This window comes from Pogona vitticeps, chromosome ZW-PAR (genome assembly GCF_051106095.1).
Source record: "Pogona vitticeps strain Pit_001003342236 chromosome ZW-PAR, PviZW2.1, whole genome shotgun sequence".
Lineage (NCBI taxonomy): Eukaryota > Metazoa > Chordata > Lepidosauria > Squamata > Agamidae > Pogona > Pogona vitticeps.
Window position 1 is genome coordinate 7,557,090 of NC_135800.1, and position 27,614 is coordinate 7,584,703.

Sequence of the window (27,614 nt, forward strand, 5' to 3'; positions counted from 1 at the left end):
GTAGATTCTGTGAGTGCGGGTGTTGAAATCCTAATTACCGATTACCTAGAAAGGAGGAGATGCCTTAAAAACTAAGCCTAGCACTATATAACATCTTGCACGCTGCATGGTATGGAGCAGGCAAAGTCCCATTCTATGCAATCTCCAGGTATCATGATTTACTTCAATAATCAAAAGTCCAATAACCCAGTCCAAGGTCAGAAGCCAGAGAATCAGTCAGAACCAGCAGTAATAATGCTGGAGTCAAGGAATCATAAAGATAAGTCCGGGTCCGGTCCAAGAGTCAAGACAGCTTCAGAAAATACCAAGGCAAGTTGCAGATAAAGACTACAGTTGTTTCCTGCACTGATTCATCATGGGAGCCTGCTTCATATGGGGAGTCCATGCCCTTACATTGCTGTCAGCTAGAGTCCTTAGCTAGGACCTTCAGTCATTGCACACTGGTCTCAGCTGAGCCTTTAACTGAAACACTACACCAGGTCCTTCATAGCTAGAAGGAAGGAACAGACGAGGAGAGAAGAATCCTAATACACACATTACTGTTATAGATGGGCTTTTCTCAAGTGAACTGTATGGCACATGCTTCCTTTTTTCTTTGTGTGATGCTGTGAGTGATAGATTAGGCTGAGCGGAGGGATGCTGATACAGGGTTGCCTAATGTCCCTATAGGCAGGAGGATTTTAGGAGTCATAGTCCAAAGTAACTTTTCCAAGCTGTGTCTCTTCCTTCCTAGGGCATCACAGTTTCCATCTTCATCCTTCTTCTTTTGCTAAGGAGCAGAATTAAGTCTGAATGGGAATATGATACATTAATACCTAATAATACATTAACAGTCCCAAGAGAACCAACACTGTGGAAGTTTTCAATACCTTCTATCTTACTTTTATTTTTATTTTTTAATCTTTTAGTGCTCAGCAAAGGAGCAGCCAGATGAGTAAGAAGAAAACAGCGGGTAATCAGGTAGGCCTCATTCACTGCCATTCTGGTCCATCTGCTTAAGCCACGCAGAGGAGACACAATTTGCTTTGCAGGCTCCGGATGAAAGAATGGTCAGCCAACTAGTGAAGATGGGAAGCTGAAGGCCATTTAAAAACAAACAAACAATCACACAGAAGCAAAATATTCCATTCTAATGCAAGGGGGAATTGTGGGTAATTAATCCTGATTAAGAAATTAATTTGACATTAATTAACTGGTAATATTAATAATCCAAAGTTTGTAGTTTAGCTTCCTGGCCTGGGGCAAATGTCTTGAATTAACAATCGGCTACATGCCTCACAGGATATATTATGTCTATGGCTTCTCCTTATTATTTTAAACACCACCTTTTTCTTCAGTGCTATACTCTGATGTAGAGATGAGAAGAATTCCTTTTTTGGCCCGAAATATTCTGAACCTCACATAAAATTAAATTACATTAAATTAGAAATTACATTTTCCAACCTCTGCTCTGATGTTAATATTACATCTGTTCAATATGTTCATATTTCACTTTTAAGTTTGTCTGTAAACAGCTTCTGCTCATTCCCACCCACCTTGCCTTATTCTTCATTCCATTTTAGTTAAGCAGTTTTTGTTTTGCAATGTGTCTGATGGTATTTCTTTTGCTAAACAGCAATTTTACCAAACAATCAGGTGATAAACTTTTGTTTTGATTGTTATTTATACCTATATATCTATATTTTCCTTTTTGGGACCTATTATCACCCTCCTACTCCCGCTTTTTTGAGTAATGATTTCTCCTTTCTTTGCTCCTGTCTCCTCTGCTGCTGCTGTTGTTGCTATGGCCCTCTTTTTGCAGGATGAGATCCTGGTGAGTAATAATAATAATTTTAAAAAAGGCCACTCAGTGTGCACTACTGCTAATGAGTACTAATTGAGGTGCATCTGGGGAAAGCTGGGTTCCTTCCATCTGTTTCAACTCATGCAAGGAGGAGGATGTAAAAAAATCCAGGAGTATGTCCAAGAAATGAGGCTACAAATGTCCTGAGTTCTCGAGGATTTAATTGGCCAGCTGGAAAGCGTGAAAGTGGAGAGAGAAAACTATAAGGGGATTTGGAGATGGGGCTGTAGAATTCCTTCTCTCTCCATCAAAATTTTAAAAAGGCAAATGGAGGGTTTTGTGACACCTACTGCAAACATGATTGCTAAATGTCTGCAGGTGTTCTTTGCATCACACATCTATAGAAAATATACCATGTACTAAATGTACTAATTACATTTTAAGAGGATCTTCCTAATGCTAACAGATGTTTGTCAACCGAATGGATTGGCTCAGAAAGTGGTGGGCCCTTCTTTGGAGATTTTGAAACAGAGGAACCTGGTGGAGAGGGAAGATGTTCCTTGCACCTTACATGATGTAAGGTGTGCACATCAATAATTAAAACATAGTATGGCAGTTTCAGCATTTCCAAATACTGTAAAGGAAAAATATTTCTTGCCATCTGAGAACTGAGACTCTAAAAACCAGCTCTAAAATCCCACTGAGACTAAGTTTGAAATGGTTCCGAGGAGTATTGAGACTTTTATTGAAAAGCTACGCCTGTTTATTAGAATTACAAGATTATAATCTTAATTTAAAATGAAGAACTAGGGCCATTATGAATATCCCAGAAGATACCACAATCCGTATCTTTACAAAAGATCTAGTAAGTATCCTTTAAAGAGGAACAGGACAAACACATGTAGGTTAATCTACACAGTTTAAGTAACAGTTATATTAACATGTAACAGTGGGCTGAGGATTTGAGATGAAATTGGTTAGTATGTGTGCACTGGATTTGACTTCAAACACGTTTTTGAAAGGAAAAATATTTACGTAATTTAATAGTTTCTGTTTCTGTAAATATCTTATTGTGGTCTGCTTAAAGGCATCATCAAATTCTAACATGCATATGTGATTAAGTTGGGTCACTTAGCTGTAGCAAATAAATATATAAATAAACAAACAAATAGATAAAAAGATAAATAAATAGACACATTTGTTTAAAATGGAAAAAAAAAACCTTGATAGCTTTCAAATGGCATTCATCAAGAGTTCCTCTTCTTAACAAATAAAAATTGGAAAAAAGAACACCCCATTCAGATATAAGCAAGACCAACAGAGACAATACAGTTAACAGAAGGAAGGAAGAAAGAAAGGGAAAACCTTTGTGTTTCTTTTATTAAACTTTGGAGACACCAATATATTAAAATAATTGATTTTTGATGGCTTAATGTTATAGTTCCTGTGACCCTCTTTTCAGTAAAGTTTACTTTTGTGTTACATTACTTTTTTCATTGATTTGTTAATTACTTGCTTGTTTTTGAACATATTGACATTTAAAAAATCGTGGTGTTTGAACTAGTAGTAATGCTTAGCAGAAAGATTAAAAACAGAAGCCTGCAATGGTGAGCGCCAGCAGGCATCCCTGAAGCAACGACAAAGGAAAGGCAAAAAGCAGCACTTGTAAAAGTTAATTTTGGGGGGCCAATGCCATTCACAATCCTCTAATCAACATGGCCACTACCCATACGGACTGAGAGTTGTAATTCCAAAAAGTTACTTCTACAAGCTCTGGAAAGGATGGAATGGGAGGAAAGGAAAGATGAAGGAGGGAGCAACTAACTAACTAATACTTTGGAAGAAAATGAGAGCAATATGCTACAAATTACTCAAGGTTCAGGATCTTTTGCCATTTATTTGCTTCAATTTTACTAACTAGAAAACTTTGTTCAAATACAATAGGAATCTGCTTTACTTTAAAATGAAGGCATAGACTTCTTGATTTCTAGATGAAGCTCCATATATATGTGCAGAACGCTTATTGCTTAAAACCCTGTGCCGGCTCATAGATCTGAACAGACCCACAAAACACTCGTTCACTGTCTGACCAATCAGTAAGCAATTCTGTCAAATTTGAACTGAGGTGCAGTCGGAACGCTGATGTTTTTTATGAAAATAGATGAGTTTGCAAAAAAAAACAAAACCTGTAAGGGAGAATTTCAGCATTCTAAGAGATGGTTTGGGCATGCTGGAAAGTGCAAACATTGTAGCTGAGAAATCAGTCTTGCTAGGTTAACTTCGTTAAAATATTTGATCACTCATTAAAGTGTTAGCTTAATGTGACCCAATACCCAAGAAAAGAGGTCCCTGACTTAAAATATCTCTACATTCATGTGTGGATAGGTAAGAATGAAAAGGAAATAAAACTGAGGACAAAATTAAGTTGATCATACCAAAAAAAGAGAGAGATAGAGATAAGTGGGGAGCAGTCCCTTATTCTGTGGTTTTGTAATCTTTCATATCCTGCACAATGTTTTTCATGGGACAAAGATGGCTTGGGCTAACTACATTCTCAAAATGTAGTTAACCATAGGCTGATTGTTTCTCCTTGTGGTAACAGCTGACTGTACACCACCAGCGTGGTGTTTTCTGATTCTGTTTCTCATACATACATAAATGTAGGGGGTGAATTCCAGATGCACCTTTGCTTCCAGATACTCACCGTTTCCCTCCCCCAATTCTATTAACTCTTTTGTTGTCTCCTTCCTCCTTTTCTTCTGTTTGATTGGCTCAGCCTTTACTAGGCAATAGTATCTGAACAAGGCTTGGGTGTACTCTGTGTTTTTAACAAAGAAAAAGATCCTGCAGCCCATGTTAAGTGCCTGCATATTTTTTGGCATAATCTGTCCTGCTTCTTTGCTGAGCCATATGAGCTGACTCAACTGAAGGGGATACTCCTTGATGCCTGTGATTTCACTGGGCGTTGCCAATGCTTTCTGTCAACCCTATTTTGATTGAAAGTCATGAGGAGCTTGCTTTATGAGAATAAATGCTGAGGCACATAAGCAGGTACTCATGTCCGCCACTGCATTCTGTGCTTGTTCTGTGCTGGATTGCAGAATACACTCCGCCTTGTTGGTCCCACCCCTAAGTATTGTCATCATGTGGGGAGGAGGGCTGGTCTTGTCAGATATCTGTTTGTTTTAGAGGCTTACTTGTTCTTTGTTCTAGAAGGAGTAATGTACTGTGTTCCTTAACAGTTTTCTAATATGGATCTCACAACCCAGGAAACGTACCCCTTCATATTCAACATGATTTGCCAGTTTCATCCTTCTGATTTCCCTTGTCCACCATGGCTTGATTTCTCACGGGGGGGGGGGCAAGCAAACCCAATGTTTTAATGGTCTTCACGGCAGCTCTCTATACACCTCTCCCAAGATCCTTTACCATCTTTTCTTGGCAGAGGATTTATGAATCAAGACAAACAGGTTCTCACCTGCTCTCAAAGATGAAAAAAACATTGCTTTGTGTGGCCTGCCACTTACAGGATCTCATGCAGGTGGTGGGATTATGGGAGTTGTAGTCTACAGAAAGAAACATTTCCCATCTTTGCCTGTTTCCTACTGTTTCTTGTCTAGTTTCCCTCCCATTTTAGAAGCCAATGCAACAGAGTGGCTTAGGTTCATCTTCCACAGATGATACCTGAGCAGCTGTTGGGACCAACCTATTGTTTGATGTGCTGTTATTTTTCTTTGTGTGCAGTGCCATTCCTTACTTCTCTGTGGAGTGAAGAGTCAGCATATATAATTATGATAATTATGATATTTATTTTATTTTTTGCAATGCAGGTAATCCGTAAGGGCTGGCTCACCATTAACAATATTGGCATCATGAAAGGCGGCTCCAAAGAGTACTGGTTTGTTCTGACAGCAGAGAATCTTTCCTGGTACAAAGATGATGAGGTAAGAACTCTGGAGAGCTTATTTTCCCCTGTTGTTGCTGAATAACTGCCACCAAGAGAGCAAAAATGTTAAAAGGTTGCATAACCCCTTTTTCAATCCTGTTGTTCTTTATAGAATTCAGTAGTGCCATGTTTTCTTCCAGCATTAGTCACCTAAACTTCGGGATGTCTGAACTTATCCTGACTAAGCTCCGTCCCTCTTTTTTCCTTCTCCACCATATAGCATCAAGCCACTACACATGCCCGGGTCACATTCAAATAGGCTTTTTGCCTTTTTAGATGGTGATTCTCCCAAATGATGAAAAAGTAATTGCTGTTCTTCAGCTACATATTCTGCATTTGGCATGTATACATTTTGGTCACTGGAAGGTAAACAGTGGCTTACAACAAACAAACTTATTTGTTTGTTTGTTTATTGTTAAGGTTATTTATTAATTGTGCCACAGTATATGTTTCCACCTTTTAAAATAAGTCTGAGTACTTCAACATAGAAAGCTCCTAGTGATGCCAGTCAATAGAGAACTGTTGTGCAGCTTTTCTACTCTGATGAATAGAAAGAAGAGAAAGGAAAACACAGGAAGGATTTGAATTGTAGTTAGTGTTCAGGGGGTGTTGGGAGCTACATTCCAATCATCATCATCTCATTCCCAAACTAGGATTTGAATCATAGCATTTGCACATTGAGAGGCTTGTCTGGAAACATCCAGTCTCTAATGTACTGCATAGAGAATGCTTGTACTGTGGGGCTGTGTACTAGAAGAATGAATGAATGAATGAATGAATGAATGAATGAATCAATCAATCAATCAATCAATCAATCAGTCAGTCAGTCAGTCAGTCAGTCAGTCAATAAGTCAGTCAGTTAATCAGTCAATAAAGTTTCATGGCTTTTGCTGAATAACAGTGTGTATCATCTCAGACTTAAAAGAGGAACCATACCTATACATGAAAGAATTAAAATGGACAAGTGTACATGACGTTGAAGGTATTTCTAGCCTCACACCGCAAGCATCCATTTGGATAAAATTTCATGTGTGAAATGGCCCCTAGATAATTCTCCAGTCCTACTTGATTAAAAGATTATAACGGAGTGCAGTTCCTCTTGTAATCTGAGCACTACTTTCCCAGATGTTCCTTATTGCAAACCACATGGTTTGTCATAAAGGATCATCCTGTTTCAGAAAAACCAAGAGTTCCCTGTAAAACAACGAACACTCTTTATCTCAGGAGGAACCGCTCAGAAAAAGGGCACTCCCTTCTTTCTGAAGCATCCCTTCCTCCAAGTGGGAAGGGAAAGAATTTTGCTGAATTTGACAGTCTCAGAAGGAAGTGGCTTTTTTGTGCCTCTGAAGACACGTCGCTCTGCTGAAGAAGTTTGGATATCTGTGGGTGTTTCAGAGAGATGAAGTGCATGAAAAGCAACATACATTTGGTGGGGAAATGCTTTAGTCAATGGAGTGAAATGAGTACATTACATGTAACTTGTAAATAAATGTGCACATTAAGCAAGATGCAGGAAAAATTGAGTATGAATTTAAATATTGGCATAAAGAATAAAGGCTTGCAATACAGATCATGGTCAGAAAGAAAATGTGGGAGGCATTCACAGAAACACAACAAAATTGAGACAGAGAGAGATTTTCACATCCCTCGTCTGTGAAACAGACTGGAGGGCAACTTTCCAGCAAACGTAGAGCTGTTTTAGAAATAAAGGACCTCATATTAGCCTCCAGTGTCGTTTTATGCCACCACCAGTTACAAGTTATCTTGTATTTGGTAGGTGACTGATTATTGGGAGTTAAATGCTGAGCTTGGTTTTGCACATTAAGTGTGCAAAAGGGTGGCAGCAGTGAAGAATGTATCTGATAAAATGGATCACACTCTCATTTTAAAGACTGTCCCTTGTCTGCTGCCCCATTGTTGTCATCACAAAGCTCAGTAGGCAGTGTGTAGCTTTTAAAAAACCCCAAACACTGCATGAGGAATTGCAATCCACTGTGAACATTAAGTGCATATAGGCAGGAAAGAATCTGAGAGACCAAACATTCACTTTAGAGTTCAAGTTGGCTTCAGCATCTGGATTCCAGAGGTGGCCAGAAATTACCCCTCCCTTTTTTCACTGCAGTTGCTCAGAGGTGAAGGGAATGACTGCGGTTGAGGAGCATAAGCCGTTTTAACCAGACGCAGATGCAGGGATTGGGGGTGGTGGTTAACATGTGGGGAGGGGGGAATAGCAGTTCTCTTTTAATCCTTTTACCCCTTGGGGTAAATACCAGCTGGAGAGATTTTGTTCTTGTTCCCTTCTGGGTGGAGAGGGAGAGGCATAGCTGCCTAATTAAAACAGCTACCTGCCAGCCACCATCACTTAAATAAATTCAGGGAGACCCAAGTGCTGATGGAGCAGGAGGTGGGGAGAAGAAAGAGACCTTTGTTTTAACCATGGTGGAGGGGGAAGGGGGAACTTGTTTTTATTTCCTCCCCCTCCTTCTTCACTTCAGCACCACCACTCCTGCACATCTACACCCTCCCTTCCTCTTTCCTAAGTCGCCCTCCTTGATCGCCCGGCCTCTTTGGAAGGGAAAGTAAGCGGTTTCCACTCACTCAGGAATTCGTTGCCAAACTATGTGCAAAGGAGAGGCAATACATTTTAGCAGGAATTTTAAGAGCTCTGAGATTTTAGTTCCCGGTGCAGAGCAGCTTTGTCCAGCATTAATTACACCCTAACCTCCGACATTATGCGAATAAAACTAGCAATTAACACATTTGCAACACCCCGGTCAAACTTGTGTAGCTGGGGGTGCACCACTGCCACCACTGTACTTTGCTGAAAAGTTCCTTTTTAAAGGCTACACCTACCAGTATCAGAATTCTCACACAGTAATGTGTACTGTACAAGCTTTCATTTCTAGGTTCTGTGCTCTGTTCGTATAGCCTATTCCCCACTGATTTACAAAACCAATAGAATGGTGATTCTTTTGGTTTTCCTATTGTTTACTTAGTAATTTCTTGGATTTATTTGCTGGAAGAATGGCTGGACCTCAGGTTGGCTGATAGTGATAAAAACAAAGCAACTACAATTAAAACATAAAACAGATTAAAAACACAGTTTAAAACACATAAAAGTGGGGGGGGGGGAGGCCCCACTTAGTTAAAAAGCCCCTTATATAATATTTTCCTTCTATATTTGATCTTATCCAAAAAGCCAAGAGGCGATGTTAAGGATGGGTAAGAATTTAATTTGCTTCATTTTAAAAGAAAGAAGTATCAAAATCTGTAAAATTTCTCATAATCAGAATAATAAAAAAGGCTTGAGATTTAACAAGAACTGAATTTGGAAGGAAGCAAAAGGGACACCCAGACAGATTACCTTGTTTTTAAGTCTGGCTTCAAAACAATATGTATTTCTATGTTTTCAGTGATGAATTATTAGTTTATTTTTGGTACTGAATTGTTGTGTTTTTGTTGCTGTTGTTGGTTTAAGAGTTGTCATCATTACACTTCCTTTTCTTAAATGTTTTGATCCTTTGGAATAGGGCAGAGAGTAAATAGCATGTAAATAAGAGATAAGGAGGTAGAAGCACCAAGAAAGAATAACAGGTTAATGTATATTTAAGACAGCAACTTAGTGCAAAGAAGAGAAAATTACTTTTTATTTATACAATAGTAATAACAGTCACGATGTGTTCCAAGAACTGCAGTTTCTTACGAGAGGCTAGTCTTGCCTTATAAACTTGGAAGTCATCAGACATTAAAAGCATTGAGGCTTCCTTTGGTTGGGTCCCTTGTTTTGAATTGCGAACAAGACTGAGTGCTGTTTTCAAACCATGAGGGCTAGGACTGTTGCCATGTCCAAAATTTCTTGGAGGAAAGTAGGAATTGTCTTGTGTTCTTTCACGCATGAGCGGCTGCAGCCTGAAAATGTTCCCCCTACATGATCATAAATATCTTAGAACTGCAGAGCTGGAAGGGACCCTATGGATCATTTGAGTTCAACCCCTATTAGGGAAGCACAGTGGGGAATCGGACTCCCAACCTCTAACTCCGCAGCCAGAGAGATGCGAGTCATTAAGCTATCCTTGTCTGGTGGAAAGTCTGCCTTAGGTGCCAGCTTACTGTTTTCTCTGCAGTAGCAGAGCCCACCAGTAGCTTCTGGATCAAGGAATCCGCATAGTTGGACAGGCGGTTGCAGAGGGATAGAAAGCAAAAGTCATCTAACACCATGCTGTGTGTGTTCTATGTGCTGAAATTTGTGTGTGTGCGCATCTCAGAGTCTAGGTGCATCTCCTAGAGGAGCGGTTCTCCACCAGCGGGACACAGAAGCGATTGTAACAATTACTCAGACAATTTCACCTTTCCCTCCATCCTTGGGTCCTCCTGCAGGTGTGACTGCCTGTCATGGATGATCCCTCTGTGTGACCTTTTGGTGTGGTAGGGGAAATTCTGGACTCTCACCAGTTCTTTAAAATCCCCCATTCCTCCGTTATATTATAAATATAATAACATACACGTCCTTCTTCGGAAAAGGGGCTTTGTAGTCCTGTCTTATTTTATTTATTTATTTATTTATTGTATTTATACCCCGCCTATCTAGTCATGTCTTGGTGGGATTTGGGTAAGAGAGAAAAGAAGATTTGCTGAGTAATCTCTGATTTACACATTAATTACGGGTGTGGTGCTGGTGTGTTGGGTTCATCCTTCTTTAAAAAAACAACTATTGGATTTTGCTGGGGATTTGAGTTGACAGAAAGTAGACCATATCCTGTTTCTAGAACCTGGCTTCCACAGAAGCCTTATTTCCCTCCCCCCACAAAAAAAAAAAAAAAACCCTTTGCCAAGTGATCCAAAGAACATTTGGGGGCAGTTGCCCTCTTTCTGAACTGGCACTAATAGGAGGAGCAGCGACCTATGGCTTTCTGGAACTCAACAAGGCTGCTAGAATGGAGGCTCGCCCTTTCCTGCCCTTGTGAGGTGGTGGAGCAGGGCGGCCAGGCTGTGTTGGTGAAAACATCTGGGCCCCATTAGCAAAATACCAGCCTTTTCCCGCAAAAAGCTGCCTTGTGTTCCCTCCATCCCCCCACCCCTGGCTGCCAAAGGAAGGAGCTGGGATGTTTTTTTTTTAAGGATCTTAAAGGGCCAAAGTCATATCCCAGATGAGGACTTTGCCGGCTGCTCCAGAGAAGCTGTGATGGTGTTGTCATGGGGAAATAGATGGGATAGAAGAGCCAAGCGGGGGCGGAAAGCTGACTCCTCACTCTGCCCTGCGTCCAAAAAGCCCTTCTTATGTTTGGATTCTTTTTCTGTTTGCTTTTCCTTAGTCAGCCTCCTCCTCCTCGTGGGCTTGAATCCTTGATCTGTGGACAGTCACTGAGGGGCAGATCTGCTATAGCAGTGGAAGCCATGATTTCAAACATCTTGGCCAAAGCTACTTCGTTCATTATTGAATGCTTTTAGTAGATTTTTGCTTGCCATGGGCTAGACGATTCATGGTCCTGTGATGGTGATTTTTCACTATTCCAGTGGCTCCCCTTTCTTGTTTAAAAGAGGCTGCTCCCAAGTCCGCGCGGTTGTTTCGTAAGATGTTTAGACTAAGGCTAGCTCTTAAAAAGTAGGCCTCTTCATGCTTTTGTTTTCCGTCCGGTGCTGTCGGAGGCTGCAGTCTCATGCTGCCTTGCCTGAGATTTAGGACCCACTGAGTATCATTGACGTACTTCTGAGTAAAAGGGTACCAGATTGTACTAATGATAGTTCCCCACACCCTCTCAATCAATTCAAGTTCATTTCAAGCACTATCGAAGGGTTTTATGAAAGTATAAAACATAGATGATGAGACTGTCAGTAGTTAATACTACTTCTGATGGTGCAGAGGCCCTATGCTTCTTGAGCTTTGGTTGTGGATAAGGATTTGGGGAAAGAACACAAAAGGAAAGGTGTTCATACCTTGCTTGTGGGCTTCCTGGTTAGGCTTGTAATTAAGGCAGATCGTTACAAAAATAGCTTTAAAGCAATGGTTCCCCGAGTTTTGCTGAACTTGCTGAGCCCTTGATCTGATCTAGAAACAGTCTTTGCTCTCACACAAATTGCTCTCCCGGTGGGAGAGATCCTTAACAAATGCCCAATAAAGTTCGAAAGATGAGGTTCTATCGATCTGGAAAAGTCTTGGACAAGCCAGTTATATTACCCATATGTTCTTACAGTTGCAATTGTATTAACAGTTTTAGCATCCAGAAATGTCATTTGTTTGTTTTTTATTTACATTTGAAATTATAAAAATAATACAATAATCCAGATTTTCAGCATTCTCCCGCAAGAAATGTAACATAGCTATACAAGACACAGAACAGCCTTTCAGAAGCCCTTTACCTGATCCCCTGAAACAGAAACTTCTGAGAAAGAAAAGCATGAAAATAGTTTAGGACCCTTTGTTTCAGTGTGTAAAGACTTTGAAATTATGACCTGGGGCTGCTATTTGCATGTACCGAAAAACATAAAGCGTTGTCTTGAAGATCAGTGTTTTTGTGATAAAAAAAAAGCAGCATAAGAACATTTTTAAAAGTATTTCCATTCTTCTTTAAACATAAAATCAGCTTTCTTCCAAGAAGTCAGACGAGTAGGCTAATTTTTAAAAAAAATCCATGTATTTGAGGGATAAATTCAGTGGGTTAAGTTCATGTCTTCTCCTTTCAGTTTATCCCACTATCCTGGCTTTTCTATTTTTATAGTGACATTTAAACATATGAAAAGAGAGACTTAGGAAGAGAGCTAGGGGTGGGTGGGTAGGTGGAAATGTGTGTGTGTGTGTGAGTGTGTGTGTGTGTGTTGCTCTTCCAGGGCTAGGAGTTCAAATCTCCACTCTACCTCCCAGGAGAGAGGCTGGTTCATGGGTTTTGTGCTCTGCCAGCTGTGGAGACACAGGCGAACTGCACAGATCCAGCGCACCAGCAAACGGAAGGACTGGTAAATGACTTTTGTGTCCTTCACACCTAGAAAACAGTGGGAGGGGGTGCACCATGAATCAGAATTTACTGGACAGCACATAATTATTTAACCAAATATATGGTATTCAGTGTCTGCCCCATCTTGAAGATTTAGGCAATCATGTAAATAGGTGATTAGCAAGATACAGTGTTGTGAGCCATTTGTTGTGCAAATAGCTGCTCCTTTTAATTCTTTGGTACAGCCTTCATTTTCTTTGAAAGCTAAAGCCAGGCTGTTAGGAAACTGATGATTCCAAGTGCTTAGAACATGAGCTGCTCGATTACATCCTTCTCTCAAGATGAGGATGGGCAAGGTATACCAGCCATGCTATTGAGCGGCTTTTTAAAATGGCTTCAGGGCTGGTTGGTTTGTTCATGTTTAAAAATAAAGGGAAAAGTTCATAATGAACATTTTAAAATATATGTACCTTTACTTTAATGTCATGATACGGAGCTTGAAAGTTAAAAAATGATTAGAGCTGATAATAGTTGTTGGTTTTTTTCACGGTGAAAAGCTCATTGCCTCACACCCTTCTTGGAATTTCTTCACATCCCCCAAGTTTAGGAAGGAACTCCCCAAAGTCTCCCAGGGCCTGTCTTCTCCAAAGAAATCTGACCCAATAGGGCTGTGCTCAGCATCCCAGCATTCAGGAATGTATGTTTTTTGGAAGCGGGGGACAAAACAATTTATAAAGGTATACGTGAAATTAAGAAGACAAGCAGCACTGGGCTGCTTGCTGAGTCAGCCCACCAGCCTATCTGTCTCAATTACAGTTGTGCCTGCTTAGACTGGCCAGCTGGATGGATGCCCATAGGGAGGCTCACAGGCAGTGCTTCATTTTAGCAAAATTTGTCCCCAGGTGCATTCACGCAACTGATGGTTATTTGTTATGTGCCATCAAGTTGTATCCAACATAGGCCAACCCTATTAGGGGTTTCTGATGTGTTCAAGAAGTACTGTAACATTATCACCCTCTCAGTAAGTTTCTATAGCCGAGCAGGAATTTGAACCCAGCTCTCCTGAATCCCAGTCCAATTCTCTATCCACTGTGCCACACTGGCTACTCACAGATCTTAACAATGTCTTTCACTGTGACCCTCGTGTGTTTTTTCCACAGTTCTTTTTGTCTGCACCTCATCTCCCAAAGGCAATGAAAGAGCTAAAAACCTGAATATCTGACAATGTGTTTTGACTGGTTGCACTAGGACCCTTCAGTCTGGGAGTGCCTTTAGATTCCAGCATCTGGGATTCATATTAACTCTGAACAGGACGGCTAGTGGCGGTTGATTTATCCTCCCTGTACCCAATTATATTTAAAAAGCCTGTCATAAGCTTTTTGTGGGGTAATAAGTTTTATGCAAACATGTTCTTTTGATGTGCGCTATTAATACTTGAGTATGCATAATATTCATAAGAATGTGTAGCAATGGATTGCGCTCTCTCTCTCTCTGTCTCTGTGTGTGTGTGTGTTCATGTGTGTTTCGTGTGTTGAATGGCAAGCTTTTATAAATTTATAACCTTCTGTCTGTAGCTGATTCCTTTGGATATTCACTCTGAAGTGAGTCTAATGAACTCAGCACAACTTATTTTCAAGAAAGTGTGCTTGGAATGGGAAGCCTTAGATCTAAAACCAACCCCTAGTCCAAGTTAGAGTAGATGAACTGAATAAATTGCTGACTGATAATGCAACACTTATTTAAATCCTGTTCAATCAGTGTCTCGACTCTAATTGGGGCACGGCGTTCAACTTAGACCAATAACAGAAGATTCTCTTCTCATTTAACCTGAGGGGACACACCTCTGCACTGCATAGGACTTGCTTCAGAGTAAACATAGGTGACACCTGGCTGCTACATAAAGAGTCCACAGCATCTCATAACCGCTAAAAGGGTTATAATCCACCTTTTTAAACGACACACTGAGAAAATAGACTCATCCTTAAGGCATATTAAAGGGCACCTTAGCAATCTGCGATCTTGGCAAGAGGATGTGATAGTGACAAAACCAACATTTTGACTGGTTTTTTTTCACAAGAGGAATATTCACTTTACAGCCATTTGATGTCTCCGGTTTCTTAACCTGTGCCCTGTATCAGCATTAATTTGGTATGTGCCTGTGGTTTGGCCTCTGTCAGGGAAACCGTCAGGAGGTCTCCTGTGGCAGGGTGGGGTTATGCATATTCTTGGAGGAAGCTCCTGAAGTTTTACTTTCTTAAATATCGGCTTCTGCTCAAGCCCATCCAACGTGAACGTTCTCTCTCTGCCAAAGTTTGGATGTTGGGTATGATGACATAGGGATATAAGAACGACTCTTAGGTCATATTCAAAGGCACCCTCTCTCTTTTATTAGTGTGCCACATATTCTGGGGTTCAGCCCTTGAGTGCTGAAAAATTGTCCTGCTATTAAACCTTTAAAAAGTTGCCTATAATTAAATTTGCCTCAATCTTATAAAAGCTCACCGCGGCTTTTACTCTCATTCCACTGAGCTAGGTCTATGAAAGAGAGTTTGATTGCTGCTTTCTGCTTGGTCTCTTTTTCAGATAGGTTTCCTTTAGCTTAAGCACAGCCTCAGCCATCTTTTGAAAACGTTGCTGTTCGCTAGAGATGCTACACAGCTATTCCGTCTTTTCCGAGGATAAGAGAGAGAGAGAGACAGAGACAGAGAGACAGAAAGAGATGGAGCCTTAGAGGCATGGATTTTTTATAGCTGTAAAAAGTGACATCTGTCAAAAAAAACCCCAAAACTCTCCTTATTGTCACATCCATAAAATAAAATAAATTAAATAATTAAAATCTCTTATCCTCCCCAAACAATTGAGAAAAAAATCATATCTTTTAGGCATTGGTCTGTCTTTCAAGCATTGACGTGAACTTTGCAGAATGGAATTTCGTGACATCTCCCCACCCATGCTGGCTTTCAATCTGTGCTATGAAACGTATCTCAAATGAGGCAAAAGTAGTAAAAAAAAACCCTGTGCTGGTTCCTTGGAAATGAATTACACATGCATTCTGGTTCCCTTTTGCCCTGCGCAAGGCTTTCGGCTACTCCAGGCACTGGATGAAACACGCTGATGTTTGCAAAAGCTCGTGCCACGATCAAGCGAGCCTTTGTCTGCTGTCTGAACCCCTACAGATATCACAGTGACTATTAATATTGATTAGCATCCATGCACTTTCCCTACATCCTTGCCTCATTTCTTTGAATACTTCCTCCTGGTTTTTGCATTTTCTCTCTCTTTCTCTGATTCCCCACGACACTCACCTGTTATTCATTTTCATCCCATGTTGAATGAAAGGGCCCCAAATAAGTATTAGAGGCTCCGGATTGTATATCTTTTGACGCGTAACATAATTTTTTAAATGATAGACATTTCTCATCAACATTGCATTTATTCTCTCTATGCACCCACTCTCCAGCATGGGAAGTGGAACGAGTTCTCAGTCAACTAACTGGGCTTTACCCATGCCCTTCTCCTTGTGCAAATACGAGGTGGGGAAAAGTCATGCCATCCGCATCCATCCTTTAGATCAGCATCCATATCACACCCCTGATCGAGAGCACCTGCCCTCACAGGGCAGAGAGAAAGCGGACAGGAGGTAGAAAGAAGCCAGAGCATTACATGTTCTCAAGCCAGATGTAGGTTAGAAGGGGATGAGGGATGGGGATGATGGAGTGGGAGAGAGGTGAAATTGGCATGCATCATTTCCCAGTGCCGTGCAAGCCGTCCTAAGCCCTGCATAGTGTCAACAGTGTATGTGGTTTATCCCAGCACAGCCTAACCAATGTGCAGACTACTGTACAATCTCGTAGTCCTGAACAGGTAGTCCGAACACTGGGCAGACGGAGTGGAGCCTCTGTGTCCAGAAATCCGGTGCGCAGGGGTACATTCTATTCCTGCTTCTATTGCTTATTTCTCAGCTAGCCATATGCCACACACACACACACACACACACACACACACAGAGAGAGAGAGAGAGAGAGAGAGAGAGAGAGAGAGAGGAATAGTGACAGAGTGAGTGAGCGAGCAACAGAAAAACCAAGTTGAAAAGATTCATCTTACTTTATCAGTTGTCAGGGAGGAAAAGCTCAGGTACAGATTCAGTACCCTCCCTTGTTTCCCCATCCACCTCTCTTCTCCAGCCCGCTATCCCAGGTAGTGGACCATCACAGTTCTTTCCGCCATGTCGCAGGTTCCTTACTGGGAGGAAGAGAAATAGAATTAATTAAATAAATAAATAATGTTTGCCCACGCTGGGAGTCCCTTGGGAGAAGCGGCAGCTGCGTGGGGGAGGAAATCTGGGTTCCTCAGCTCCGTTGCGATTCCTGTCTCTAGCATGCTGCTGGTCCAGGATTGCCTGGGCCCGAGGCATCCATGCGACGCTTCCATGTCACCTTGAGTTTTTTGGGGGTTTGAGGGACTCCAACGCTGCTTGGCAATCCTGAGAGAACGGGGCGAAGGCGTCTGTTCTCGAGCTCGCCACCAGGGTACTTTGACCACCGCTGGCCACTTGCCTTTGCCATTAGCCTATGGCTACCACAAGAGCGATCTGGCTCCCCCTCCTTTGTGGCTTCCCCACCCCCACCCAGCATCTGGCACCTCACTGCGTGCCTCCCTCATTTTTGGTCTCTACGCCCTCCCTCCCATCTCTTGCTTCCCTTTTCCACTTCTGCCGCAATTGACGTGGCAGTGCAAAACTAACTAGACTTGAAGGAGGAGCTTGCCAGCTGCTGAGAAGGTCAGAGTTCAACAGGAACTGAGCCGTCTGGTGGATAAAGTTGCGGCGGGGGGGGGAGTTTGGTGGTGGAGAAAAGAGGGACTCCATACCTTGGATGGAAACTCAAGGAATGTCGTCTTCCCTCTGGTGCGCACGGCGGCTCCCGTGTAGCGATTCCAGATGTTCCTTGGGCCATGTGTTCTGTTTCCTCTCTGGTGCTGCAAGGATAAAGAGGGCTTTATGTACAATATGCAAACCCCACCAGCACAGCAGCGCACAGGGGAGAGGCGGCTGGTGGGGGAGCCAAGAAGGGGAAATTTGTAATCTGCAGTTTAGCCCAAAGGAAACAAAAGCAAACAACCCATCTGGAGGACCCGTCATGTCTCTTTCCATGCTTTTCAGAGGTCTACTGACTCTGTTCCTTACATTATCTGAAAGCGTGCTTTGGCTGCGTGGCGTGTAGGATGTAAAAGGGCAACATCCAGGATATTTAAACGCGCAGCGCAGTCTGTTCAGGCAAAGTGACCAGTGAAGATCTCTGGCCCGTTGATTAAAAATAGAATGGTTGCAAGTCTTCCACAGATCCAGCCTTCTCTTGGAAATGCCATTGTCTCTTGGAAGGTCTGTTCAGCCCAGGAAGAATATCAGGGACCTTGAGGTTGCCCATCGTCCACAGTGAGCAGACTCAGCAGGCACCCTGGTCACCAATCACAGTCTTCCCTGTCTTGCGGTTTTCTTTAAACTATAAAAACCATTTTACTTTTCCATCTGCAGATGAATGAGCACATACAGTTCTATATGAAACAGCGATCTCTTCTCTCCTCCCTTTAAGTGATAGCTAAGTGACCACTCTGGTTAAAAAAAAAGAGAAAAGGACCTGTCCCAGACCTTAATTTCCTCCCCACTATCACCGTCTTCCAGATTTGCTGGACAATAAATCTGAACATCATCTTTGCTAGATCATCTTTGCCCTCCACATTTGCAGAGGCTGGTTATCAGGGAGAGCAACTGAGCAACTCTATTTGACTCAGGAGAGCCTTTGTTCATGTATAGGAAGGCAGGAGCGAGTGAATTGCTGAATCCTGAAATCCACAAATTGGTCTGTTCCTGGTTTGGGAATAAGGAAATGGGAAGCGGCAAAGGGGCGATAAATCTGTGAAGTCTGAGCTATGCAGAGAGGCAGGTATCATCCCTCTCTGCTTCCCCTTCCCTGGCTTTTCACAGTGGTGGTATTTTCATGACTCCATTCTTTCCACTGCAGATCCTGCACACGGAGTGGGGGAGGAAAGCAAAGTGAAGCTAAACACACACAGGCATCCAAGAAATGGGGGTTGGGGATGAGGGAAACCAGCAGACAGCAGTTGTTTTTTTAAAAAAAGAATTGTTATTATCTATTTCACAATCTCCCGTAAATCAAGATGCAGGAGATACAGTGGTTTCTCTCGGTTTCTTTCCCTCCATCCCCTTTCCCTTTTGGAGCTTCAGTCTGAAAAAGTAACTTCCCGAAGTTCAGTCTTTACCGTAAAAGGGAAAGGGAAATCCTGCTCACTTTTCCACCCTTGATTATTACACCATGATCTCTCAGTTGTGCGGACAAGGCTTCACCCCCACTTTTGTGGTGTTTTTTTCTTTGCCAAATAGCAGAATAACTATATGCGAATTCACCACTCAAGAGTGAATCATTTTGAGGTTGTTTATATATATACATTGAAGGGCGTGTATTACATTTCTGAAGTAGCAAATTTTCCAGCTTTGCAACGGCTAGAACAATTTTGTCTGGCAACGGTGGGGAAAGCAAGCAAGCATTGGTGCTGGAATAGAGAGGAGCAGAGAGGTTTTATCTTATATTACTTGTGGAGCTGGTAGCTACTGTTTTTAGAAGGCTGTTGGTTGAGAGTCACATTTTGACTAAAAATTGGAGAAGGTGAGTCAGAAGGTGAGCTTTATGGATCTCATGAAAGATCTCCTTCCCGGATAGTTCTGGCAACAGGTCGTGTTGTTGCCCTTGTTTGAAAATACAATATAATCTTAGAATTGCAATGCTGGAAGAGACCCTGTGGATTGTCAAGTCCAGCCCCTGTTAAGGAGGCCCTGTGGGGAACCGAATTCCCAACTTCTGGCCCTGCAGCCAGAGTCCCAAAACCAATGAGCATAAAAGGCCAATAATAATCTGTAACAAAAATGCTGATGGCACTAAGTGTTGTGGAAAAGATAGAAAAGTTATTCTGAAATTTAGGTTTATTGCACGGTAGTCATAGACACAGAATGCCCCACTCAATGAGTTGGGAACAGTGAATATACATATAACCATGCCAAATATCTATGTCATTAAATGCGTACAAAATGAGACAGCAGCAAAGACACTCAGCTCACTCAACACTAAAGAATAAATTTTTATTTATTTATTATTATTTATTTATTTGATTTGTATCCTGCCCATCTGGTCTATGCGACCACTCTGAGCGGCTAACATTCACATGTACTCAAGGAGCCAAAATCTCATTGCTTAACATATTACGCTAGAGTAAGCCCCTTGAATGAAGAGGGATTTGGGGAGTCAATTCTGAAAAGTCCATTTATTCACATGGGCCTACAGTACCCTAGTTGCAACTTACTATATGTAGCAATGGGATTTCAGCCAATGTTTAACAACAAAAAGGCAGGCAAATAAAAATATGTAGTGTTACAAGACTTGGTCGTAAACAGAAAATTTAGATACATTGCTAGATTTAAAAGGTATGGAACAAAAATACAAACAGGGAAGTGGTTTGTAACAAGTGAAATATCACAAACCTGTTCTACCTTTAAGTTGCCACAATGCATTTGTGTGTGTTTTTTTTAAATTATGATACATGTTGAAACAGACTGACAAGAGTTACCTTGTTGAGAATGAAAGAAAGATTAAGTGCTAGATGCAGTACTAGGACTTCAAGAATCCCTCTTCCAGCAAGATTCCTGGTCACACTGACTGAAGTGAAAGCCACAGCAGGGGTCTTTGTGGGTTAATTTAAATGGGGCCAGGCCATTGTGGGAGATTAAAATGGAAAGAAAGGAGTGTCCCCTAGCGTATTGGCTACCTGCACTGACCTCGCACCCCATCCACACGCTTCTTCTGCACCTGAACTGGCTGGAGGAGAGCAACATCTCAGAGCAACAAGGATTCCCACTTGCTAGGGGACACAGGCAGGAGGGTGCTGCTCCATGCACTTTGCAGGAGTATCTGGTTAGCCACTGTGGGAATACTGTGCTGGCACACAGGGGCCCTTGTTTTGATCCAGAAATGCTGCTGTTCTCATCTTTATAACTGTTCTTAATGGATGTGACTTATTCTAATATCTTATTTTTCTACTAGTCAGCTGCCTAGTAAACATATATTGATAGGTGCCCATGTAATTTTAATTCTGATTATTCTTCCTTCTTCTCCTTTCTTTTTCTTCTTCCTCCCCCTCCCGTTCTTCACCACCGCTGCCTCCTCCTCCTCTCAAGTATTATTACTATGATTCTCTCTCATGAATGAGTCATAGCCGTTCCATGTGCCTCAGAGTCGTGTGTGGGAGGGACACACGGTATATTCTGCCTTGCTCGAGTCCCCTACCATATTAAATCTCAACATTGTGTTATCCCTTCCTCTTCCTCCAGGTCATACATAATGACATCCTATCTGCACAAAGAGATGTTGCATAAGTGCGTACCAGCTGTGAAGCTTTTCTTCCATGGATGATCCCATTCTGGGCCTTGGAATCAACAAGAAAAGCTCGAGATATGTCTGAGGAAAATGCAGGGCTTTTTGGTCTTGAGCAGAGGAGTGCCTCCCCACCCCCTCCAAAGCAGGCAGGCAGGGAGGGAGGGAGGCAGGCAAGACGGCACCTACTCCTCTGGCCAGCCCCATCCCTGGGCGGCCGCTGGGATGTTTCAGCCACCACACTCGCACACACGGCTTGATTGCTAACACATGGGCAGGGGGGCTCCCAGCCAGAGCTTTGAAGGCCCTCAGCAGCTCAGCTCCTTACACATTTCCCTGTCTCTGCCTTCAGGAAATGAAGTCAGAGCGTTGATATAAAACAGGCTGGGTCGAAACAAGAGAAAATGGAAATATTGGAGGGGGCCGGGGCTAGGAGCTGGGAGGGAAGGAGCAAATGTGTGTGTAAGAGGAGGGTCACAACACAGGGGCGTGTGGGCAGAAGGAGCCCTTGCATCATACGGTGGACATTTTGGCGGTTGAGTCCAATTCAAATCTATCCCTCCCTGGCACATTGAATCTCATTTGCTGCTGCTTCCCCCACCTTCTCTCCTGGATTCTTGTACTCCCAATTGTTCCACCGCATATGTTTCTTTGTGGATATTTCCTAAGCAAAATAGGTGCCAATGAATGAGATGAGTTTAGAGAGATTAGCTGCTAGTCCAAAGGCAGAGCTGTTTCCAAGTGTTCAGTTCCTTTGAATATTGCGAGAGATCACTTTCCGATCAAAATTAGAACATGCAGAGCACATAACTGTTGTACCTTAGGAAACAACGGTCTCTTTGGTCTGTGTGTCACTCAGCACAGAAATCCTATACAATCTTCCTGTGGCTTTTCATTTCCAAAAGAAAGAGCAGCTCTCGTATAGTGTAATCAGGCAAGATTGTGGTTGGTGCGGCCAGCTTGCATCGTGCTCATGTTTATACTAAAGTGACTTCCTAGAAAATATTGTTCAAGGGCTGACACAACATGATCGCCGGACATTATGTGGCGTGTGGTTCTAAACTGGATTTCAGACTGCAGGCGTGATCACAGGCATCAGTGTTTATATGTACAACTTGCATGTAAACACCAGCTTGCCAGGAAGGTGGGGGGCTAGGTGTTGGTCAGAACCTTCCCCCCCTTTTGGTGCCTTGATTACACTGTTTGTTTGTTCAGTCGTTTAGTCGTGTCCGACTCTTTGTGACCCCATGGACCAGAGCACGCCAGGCCCTCCTATCTTCCACCGCCTCCCGGAGTTGTGTCAAATTCATGTTGGTTGCTTCGATGACACTGTCCAACCATCTCATCCTCGGTCGTCCCCTTCTCCTCTTGCCTTCACACTTTCCCAACATCAAAGTCTTTTCCAAGGAGTCTTCTCTTCTCATGAGATGGCCAAAGTACTGGAGCCTCAGCTTCAGGATCTGTCCTTCCAATGAGCACTCGGGGTTGATTTCCTACTTGATTACACTACCTTATTTAAATCAGATTTACCTTCAAATGATTCAAATTGGAGAAAGTTGATCACACGAGACAGAGTCCAACTCACCTTAACTTGCGTTTTTCTCTCCGGAATCAAGTTTAGGGAGATCCCACTCTTTTACCCACATTCAAAATCTTCCGCTCTATGGCTATACCTTGCGGTGGAGAATTCCATAGCTTTTATCCTCTGTGAAGAACTACAGAGGAGCATGGAAAGCTGCCTTGGGTGTAGTCAAATGACGTGATGGTGCAGCTCTGTCTTGACTGCACCAGCAGCAGCTGCTCAGGGTCCCAGGCGGGATGATGCTCTCCAAACCCCACCTGGAGATACCATGGACTGAACCTAAGTCACGCTGTGTGTGAAGCTTGCACTTTGCCAGTCTCTTTCCTTTAGCTTTCTGTTTGTCTTGACTCTTCCAGAAGCGGGAGGAAGGGGGGAAAAATCTCTCTCCTTACATTCTCCACTCTGTACCTTCTTTCATGTATCTCCCCAGGCCCCTTTTATTTTCTAAAAGAAAAGAAAAAACCCACGCACGATAATCATTCATGGTAGAGCAGTTGCTCCGGACTTTTTGTAATTTGAGTGGCTCTTGTGTACAATATTTCTAGCCTTACAATATCCTTTTCGAGATGTAGGGATTAGAACTGTATACAGTACTCCCACTATGTACACATGAAGGAGTTCTACAAAGACATTACAATATAGATCATTTGGTTTATCTTTAGAGGCCTCTGATCCTACAGATGTTTTGGACTTCCCGTTCCTCTCCACCTCATCTCAGAGGGCTTGCGATAAGGGTGCGGGGAGTCTTAAGTCAAAGATAGCTGGTGGCCCCAAGTTTTTCCTCCCTGTGTTTGTCATCATCTGTCACCATCTCATTTTCTTGACAGAGGTGCGGGTGCTTTTGGGACTCATTAGGGTCACAATTTGTGCAAAAAAAAAAAAAAGTATTGCTTCTCCGTTCCATCCTGAATCAGCCACCTCTCTTTGAGTTCAAAATCGGCCATGACATTCACTGGGTGATAGTGCTCAACTGATCTAATGTTCATCAGATCCATGATATCTGCCTTCTGTGGTCAGAGGGACTTTGCTCAGAGAAGATGCTGTGGCCAGCTTTTGGAGAACCCCACGGTTCTCTGCCGGCCCCTTGCAGCTTGATCCATTCAACAGGGCATCTTGAGTCTCTCTGTAGCAATTTTGAGGCAGAGGGTGGACGTCTCGTACACAGGATGCAACTGGGAAAGTTTCCCTTGGCCGAATTGCAGGCACCTAAACCTAGAACGCAGCTGCTGTTTTTGTGAAGATTTAAAACCAAACAAAAAAAATTAGCAGAGCCCTGTTGTATTTTGGGAAATTCAGAAATAATGATGACTAGTAATCTGACCTGTTTCGAATGAACGTTGCGGATTGCAGAGGGACCACCCACTTCCATGCCTGTGAAACGCTGAATGGAGTTGCCGGCTAAAATCCAAGCCCTTCCCAGAATTATGGCTCCTGGCAGGCATGAGAAAGCAACTGGGAAGTGTTTGACAGGGGGAACCAGAACAAAGGTTCTCCCTGCCACCCTCCATGCAGGGTAATAAGGTTATGGCTCTTGGCTGAAAGAGGTGCCTTCTTCCCCACATCCAGCTTCAGGCACTCTCTTCTCAGCCTCTTGCTTTCCTTGAGGAAAACAAAAGAGCTTGACTAAGAGGCTTCAACCTTCAGATTTTATTATTCCTCTTTCTATCGTAGCAAAATGTTTAAGCAGCTGTCAGTTTTAAATGCTAGTGTCCGTGTCACCAAGGGAGACACAGCTCATGGAAATACATATTTCTCTCCAGAGCAGGAGCACTGACATCATCTGCCAGAGTGTTGGGGGGGGGGATAGTTGACGGAGCCGGCTCAACCACCACGTCGTGGCAAGTAAAGAAGTGATAACAAGGGGCTCAAGTTTGTGACAGGTCAAAATATAGGAAGCCAAAGAATGAGGAAGATAATTAAGCAGTGGGTGGATACTTTCCTTTTCCTTGATGAGGTTCTTTCTTCATCCTAGTAGTTTAAGTGGAAACATTCAAGACAGCTTGCATTGTAATTAAATGTTGAAAGGCTGTGTTCCTGCTGACATAAAAAATGAAGCTTTGTCCCTTCTCTGCTAGATCCCAACAGACTAGCCAGGCTGCTAAGTTTGGGAGCTTATTTACAAGGCTTTATTTCATCTTCTGCCAGCAGCATTGCACACCACTCCTGAAATGGAGAAAGCTTAGATTTTGGGCAGAAGAAAGATCTGTTTAAATCTCTCATATTCATTATACATGTTTTCTCTAGACCTGCTCTCGTTTAGCTCCCCTGTTACCGAGGGGCTCTTGAATGGGTCTGACATCCCATTAAGCCAAAGATTTCAAACTCACTTAATGAGGAAGCAAGCTCTGTCCTTGGGATTTAATTCAGAAAAAAAAATATTTTAGGATTCGGAGTGTTAAAGGAAACCCAAGTTGAGACAAGCAGTTCTCTCTCTCTCCTGGGCTTCAGACTCTGCTTCTTTTAGCTCTTGAGGTGGCTTGTAAAATTAAGTAAAATAAAATAATATCATAGAGAACTGAAAGACCAGTAAAGCTGCAGCCATCTGGAAGCTGTTTAGTTTGTGGAATGGGTTTGCAGCACCTCAGCTGGGTTCTGAATCATCCAGCAACCAAGTTGCAGAGGTTACCGCCCCACCCAGCAAATTGGAGCCTCAGAAGTTAATAATCTATTTGGTTTCAGACAGTTCTTGTTACTATATTTAGTTCTACCATGTTCTTCATAGGTAGCGTTAAAACAACAACAACAACAACAACAACAACAACCTTGGCAAGACCTTGTTTAGCTCTCAGGGCTAATAGCCAAAAAGACCACTCTTCCTTTTTTAAAAAATTTGCTTTTTAAAGTCATTTATACCAATGAAACACGGAACGGGAAGGTTTAGTCCCCCTCCACTTTTGCACCCTCTATGGGTAAATTATGAGAGGAAGGGTTGTGATACACATTCTTTTAAGGGTGGGCAGAAAATTTATGTGTGCATCCGCCAGAGATCTATCACTAAATTCCTTCCTTCCTTCCTTCCTTCCTTCCTTCCTTCCTTCCTTCCTTCCTTCCTTCCTCCTACCTACCTACCTACCTACCTACCTACCTACCTACCTACCTACCTACCTACCTACCTACCTACCTACCTACCTACCTACCTACCTACCTACATATTTATCTCATTTTTCTCCAGCAAGCTGTAGGCAGTTCTTTTCTTCTGTACTTCATTTTTAGAACAACCTTATGAAGTAGATCAGAGAGGGAGGTTTAGAGAAGTTAGAGCAGGACTGCCCCCCCCAGGAAGTTTCATGGGTGAGTGGGGATGTGATCCTACCTGGGTCTCCCACCTCGCAGTCTGCATTCTGCCTATAACCTGGACATGCATGCAAGAATTGTAGCTTTACTCCTGACCATTTAAATGGCGCTATGAGAAGCTGTGCTTTTCTGTCCACATTTTGCGGGGTACCAGGGAAGGCTGAGGGTGGATGCAGAAGGCAGGGTAATATCCAGCATTCTGCTTCCATTGCTTTCGTCTCCTCAGCTTCCTCAGCGGCACCAGTGGCTGCCTTTCTGTCTTCTCAGTGCTGCCATGCTTCCCTAGGAGATCAGTTTGCACATGTCAGGATTACAAGGAAACTGGAGTACCAGAACCCACTGGAGCAACAGAGGTGCCACAAAGCTGATAAACCTGGGATGGCAGGTCACGGGGGCAGACAAATCGATCCATTGGAAGGCTTTCATGGCATTAAAGGTTACTCAGCTAGTGTCCATTCACTTCCTTTTATCTCCTGTGGTTGTGATGTGAGCTACGCTTTGTAAAATCACAGAAGAAATGGTCCTGCATTCGCTTGCCCAATAACCTGGCTAGACATAATAGATCAACTTCTGCTACGTTTAGGACACCCATCTCTTTGCCATTGTGTTGTGTTTTTTTAGTGAAGATCTGGGATTAGAGGACTGTCTGCCTGCTTTTTCCATTCTCTTTCCTTCCCTCTTGTGAGGGATTGTATTTCTTCATTTTTTTCCAGCCAATGCTGGCATGACGTACATACCAGACGGCCACCATTTGCTTACAAGACACATTTTTGGTACAAACAGGAGTTTTTACCCCTCTCCTTAGTGTCACGGGGTCTCCTCTAGATCACTTGGAGTACATCCATATCTGTCTGGATCTGCATTCAGTTTACAGAAGGACAAGTCCATAATCTTCTACCTGGCTGCAGCCTGTCCTATTGCTGTCCCAATAGAGACAGCACAAGGATTTTGACTGGCATTCAGCTACAATTTAAAACAACAACAACAACAACTAGGGACCCTTCCACAGGAGGCTTTTCTCATGCGGTGAGCACACTTCATTTCCATAATTTTGGACTACAGTGTTTTCTACACCCGTGTCCTACAGCTTCTTCCATCTGTTTTTATAGCTCAGAAAATCTGCTAAACATGAATATTTGTGCAGTATCTTTTGGCTGGTTAGTTCTTGATTGATTTGCACTTTCTGTCAGCACTCCAGAATGATGGGATGATTTTTCTGCTATTTTTCTTGGCTTAGGATCACCCTTCCAAGGGAGGCTAGATTGACCCAAATCCCTGTCTTCCTTCTACTGGCAGGCAAAGATTTTTTTTTCTCTTCAGATAGGCTTTCAGTTAGGTTAGCTCTTTAGAAAAGACTTCTTATAGATGCCATACTTTCTATTTTTATTTTTATTTTACTATGCTTCCCATGTTTTTAAATTGATTCAAATGCTCTAATTCAGCACTTGTTTTAATATGATAATATACTGAATTAACTTTTAAAATAATAATTTACTGTGTTTTTAAACAACAAGTTTTTTTAAAAAACACACAACCTTTTAAATATAATAATGTTCGACCTCGATGTAGAGGTCAAACATTGTTATATTAAAAAGAAGTAAAGAAACATCTCCTATGTTAAGAAGCTTTATATTCATGG

At 42.4% G+C, this 27,614-nt stretch overlaps 1 protein-coding gene and 1 long non-coding RNA gene across 23 annotated transcripts in view; one reads left to right on the forward strand and one right to left on the reverse strand.

Moving 5' to 3' along the window:
- Positions 1-27,614, forward strand: part of DNM1 (dynamin 1) — a 92,666-nt gene that overhangs the window by 43,491 nt on the left and 21,561 nt on the right. For 15 of the 21 annotated variants that reach the window (XR_013539626.1, XR_012082262.2, XR_012082264.2 and 12 more), the window contains exons 13-15: positions 909-960; positions 1,802-1,813; positions 5,614-5,727. Coding sequence is in view for 16 of the 21 variants with exons in the window: in XM_078382691.1 (XP_078238817.1) it covers positions 909-960; positions 1,802-1,813; positions 5,614-5,727 (178 nt within the window). In the remaining 5 variants the exon portion in view is untranslated. The remainder of the gene's footprint in view (positions 1-908; positions 961-1,801; positions 1,814-5,613; positions 5,728-27,614) is intronic. The other 6 variants (XM_078382690.1, XM_072985113.2, XM_078382685.1 and 3 more) reach the window with 1 other exon arrangement.
- On the reverse strand, positions 149-20,396 carry LOC140702982 (uncharacterized). Of its 2 annotated transcripts, XR_013539627.1 has the most exons (4): positions 20,297-20,396; positions 17,528-17,635; positions 16,763-16,896; positions 149-769 (listed from the first exon to the last, which is right to left on the reverse strand). It is a non-coding gene; the product is annotated as an uncharacterized LOC140702982 (long non-coding RNA). The 2 variants fall into 2 exon arrangements; XR_012082266.2 differs by lacking the exon at positions 20,297-20,396 and having other exon boundaries at positions 17,528-17,666.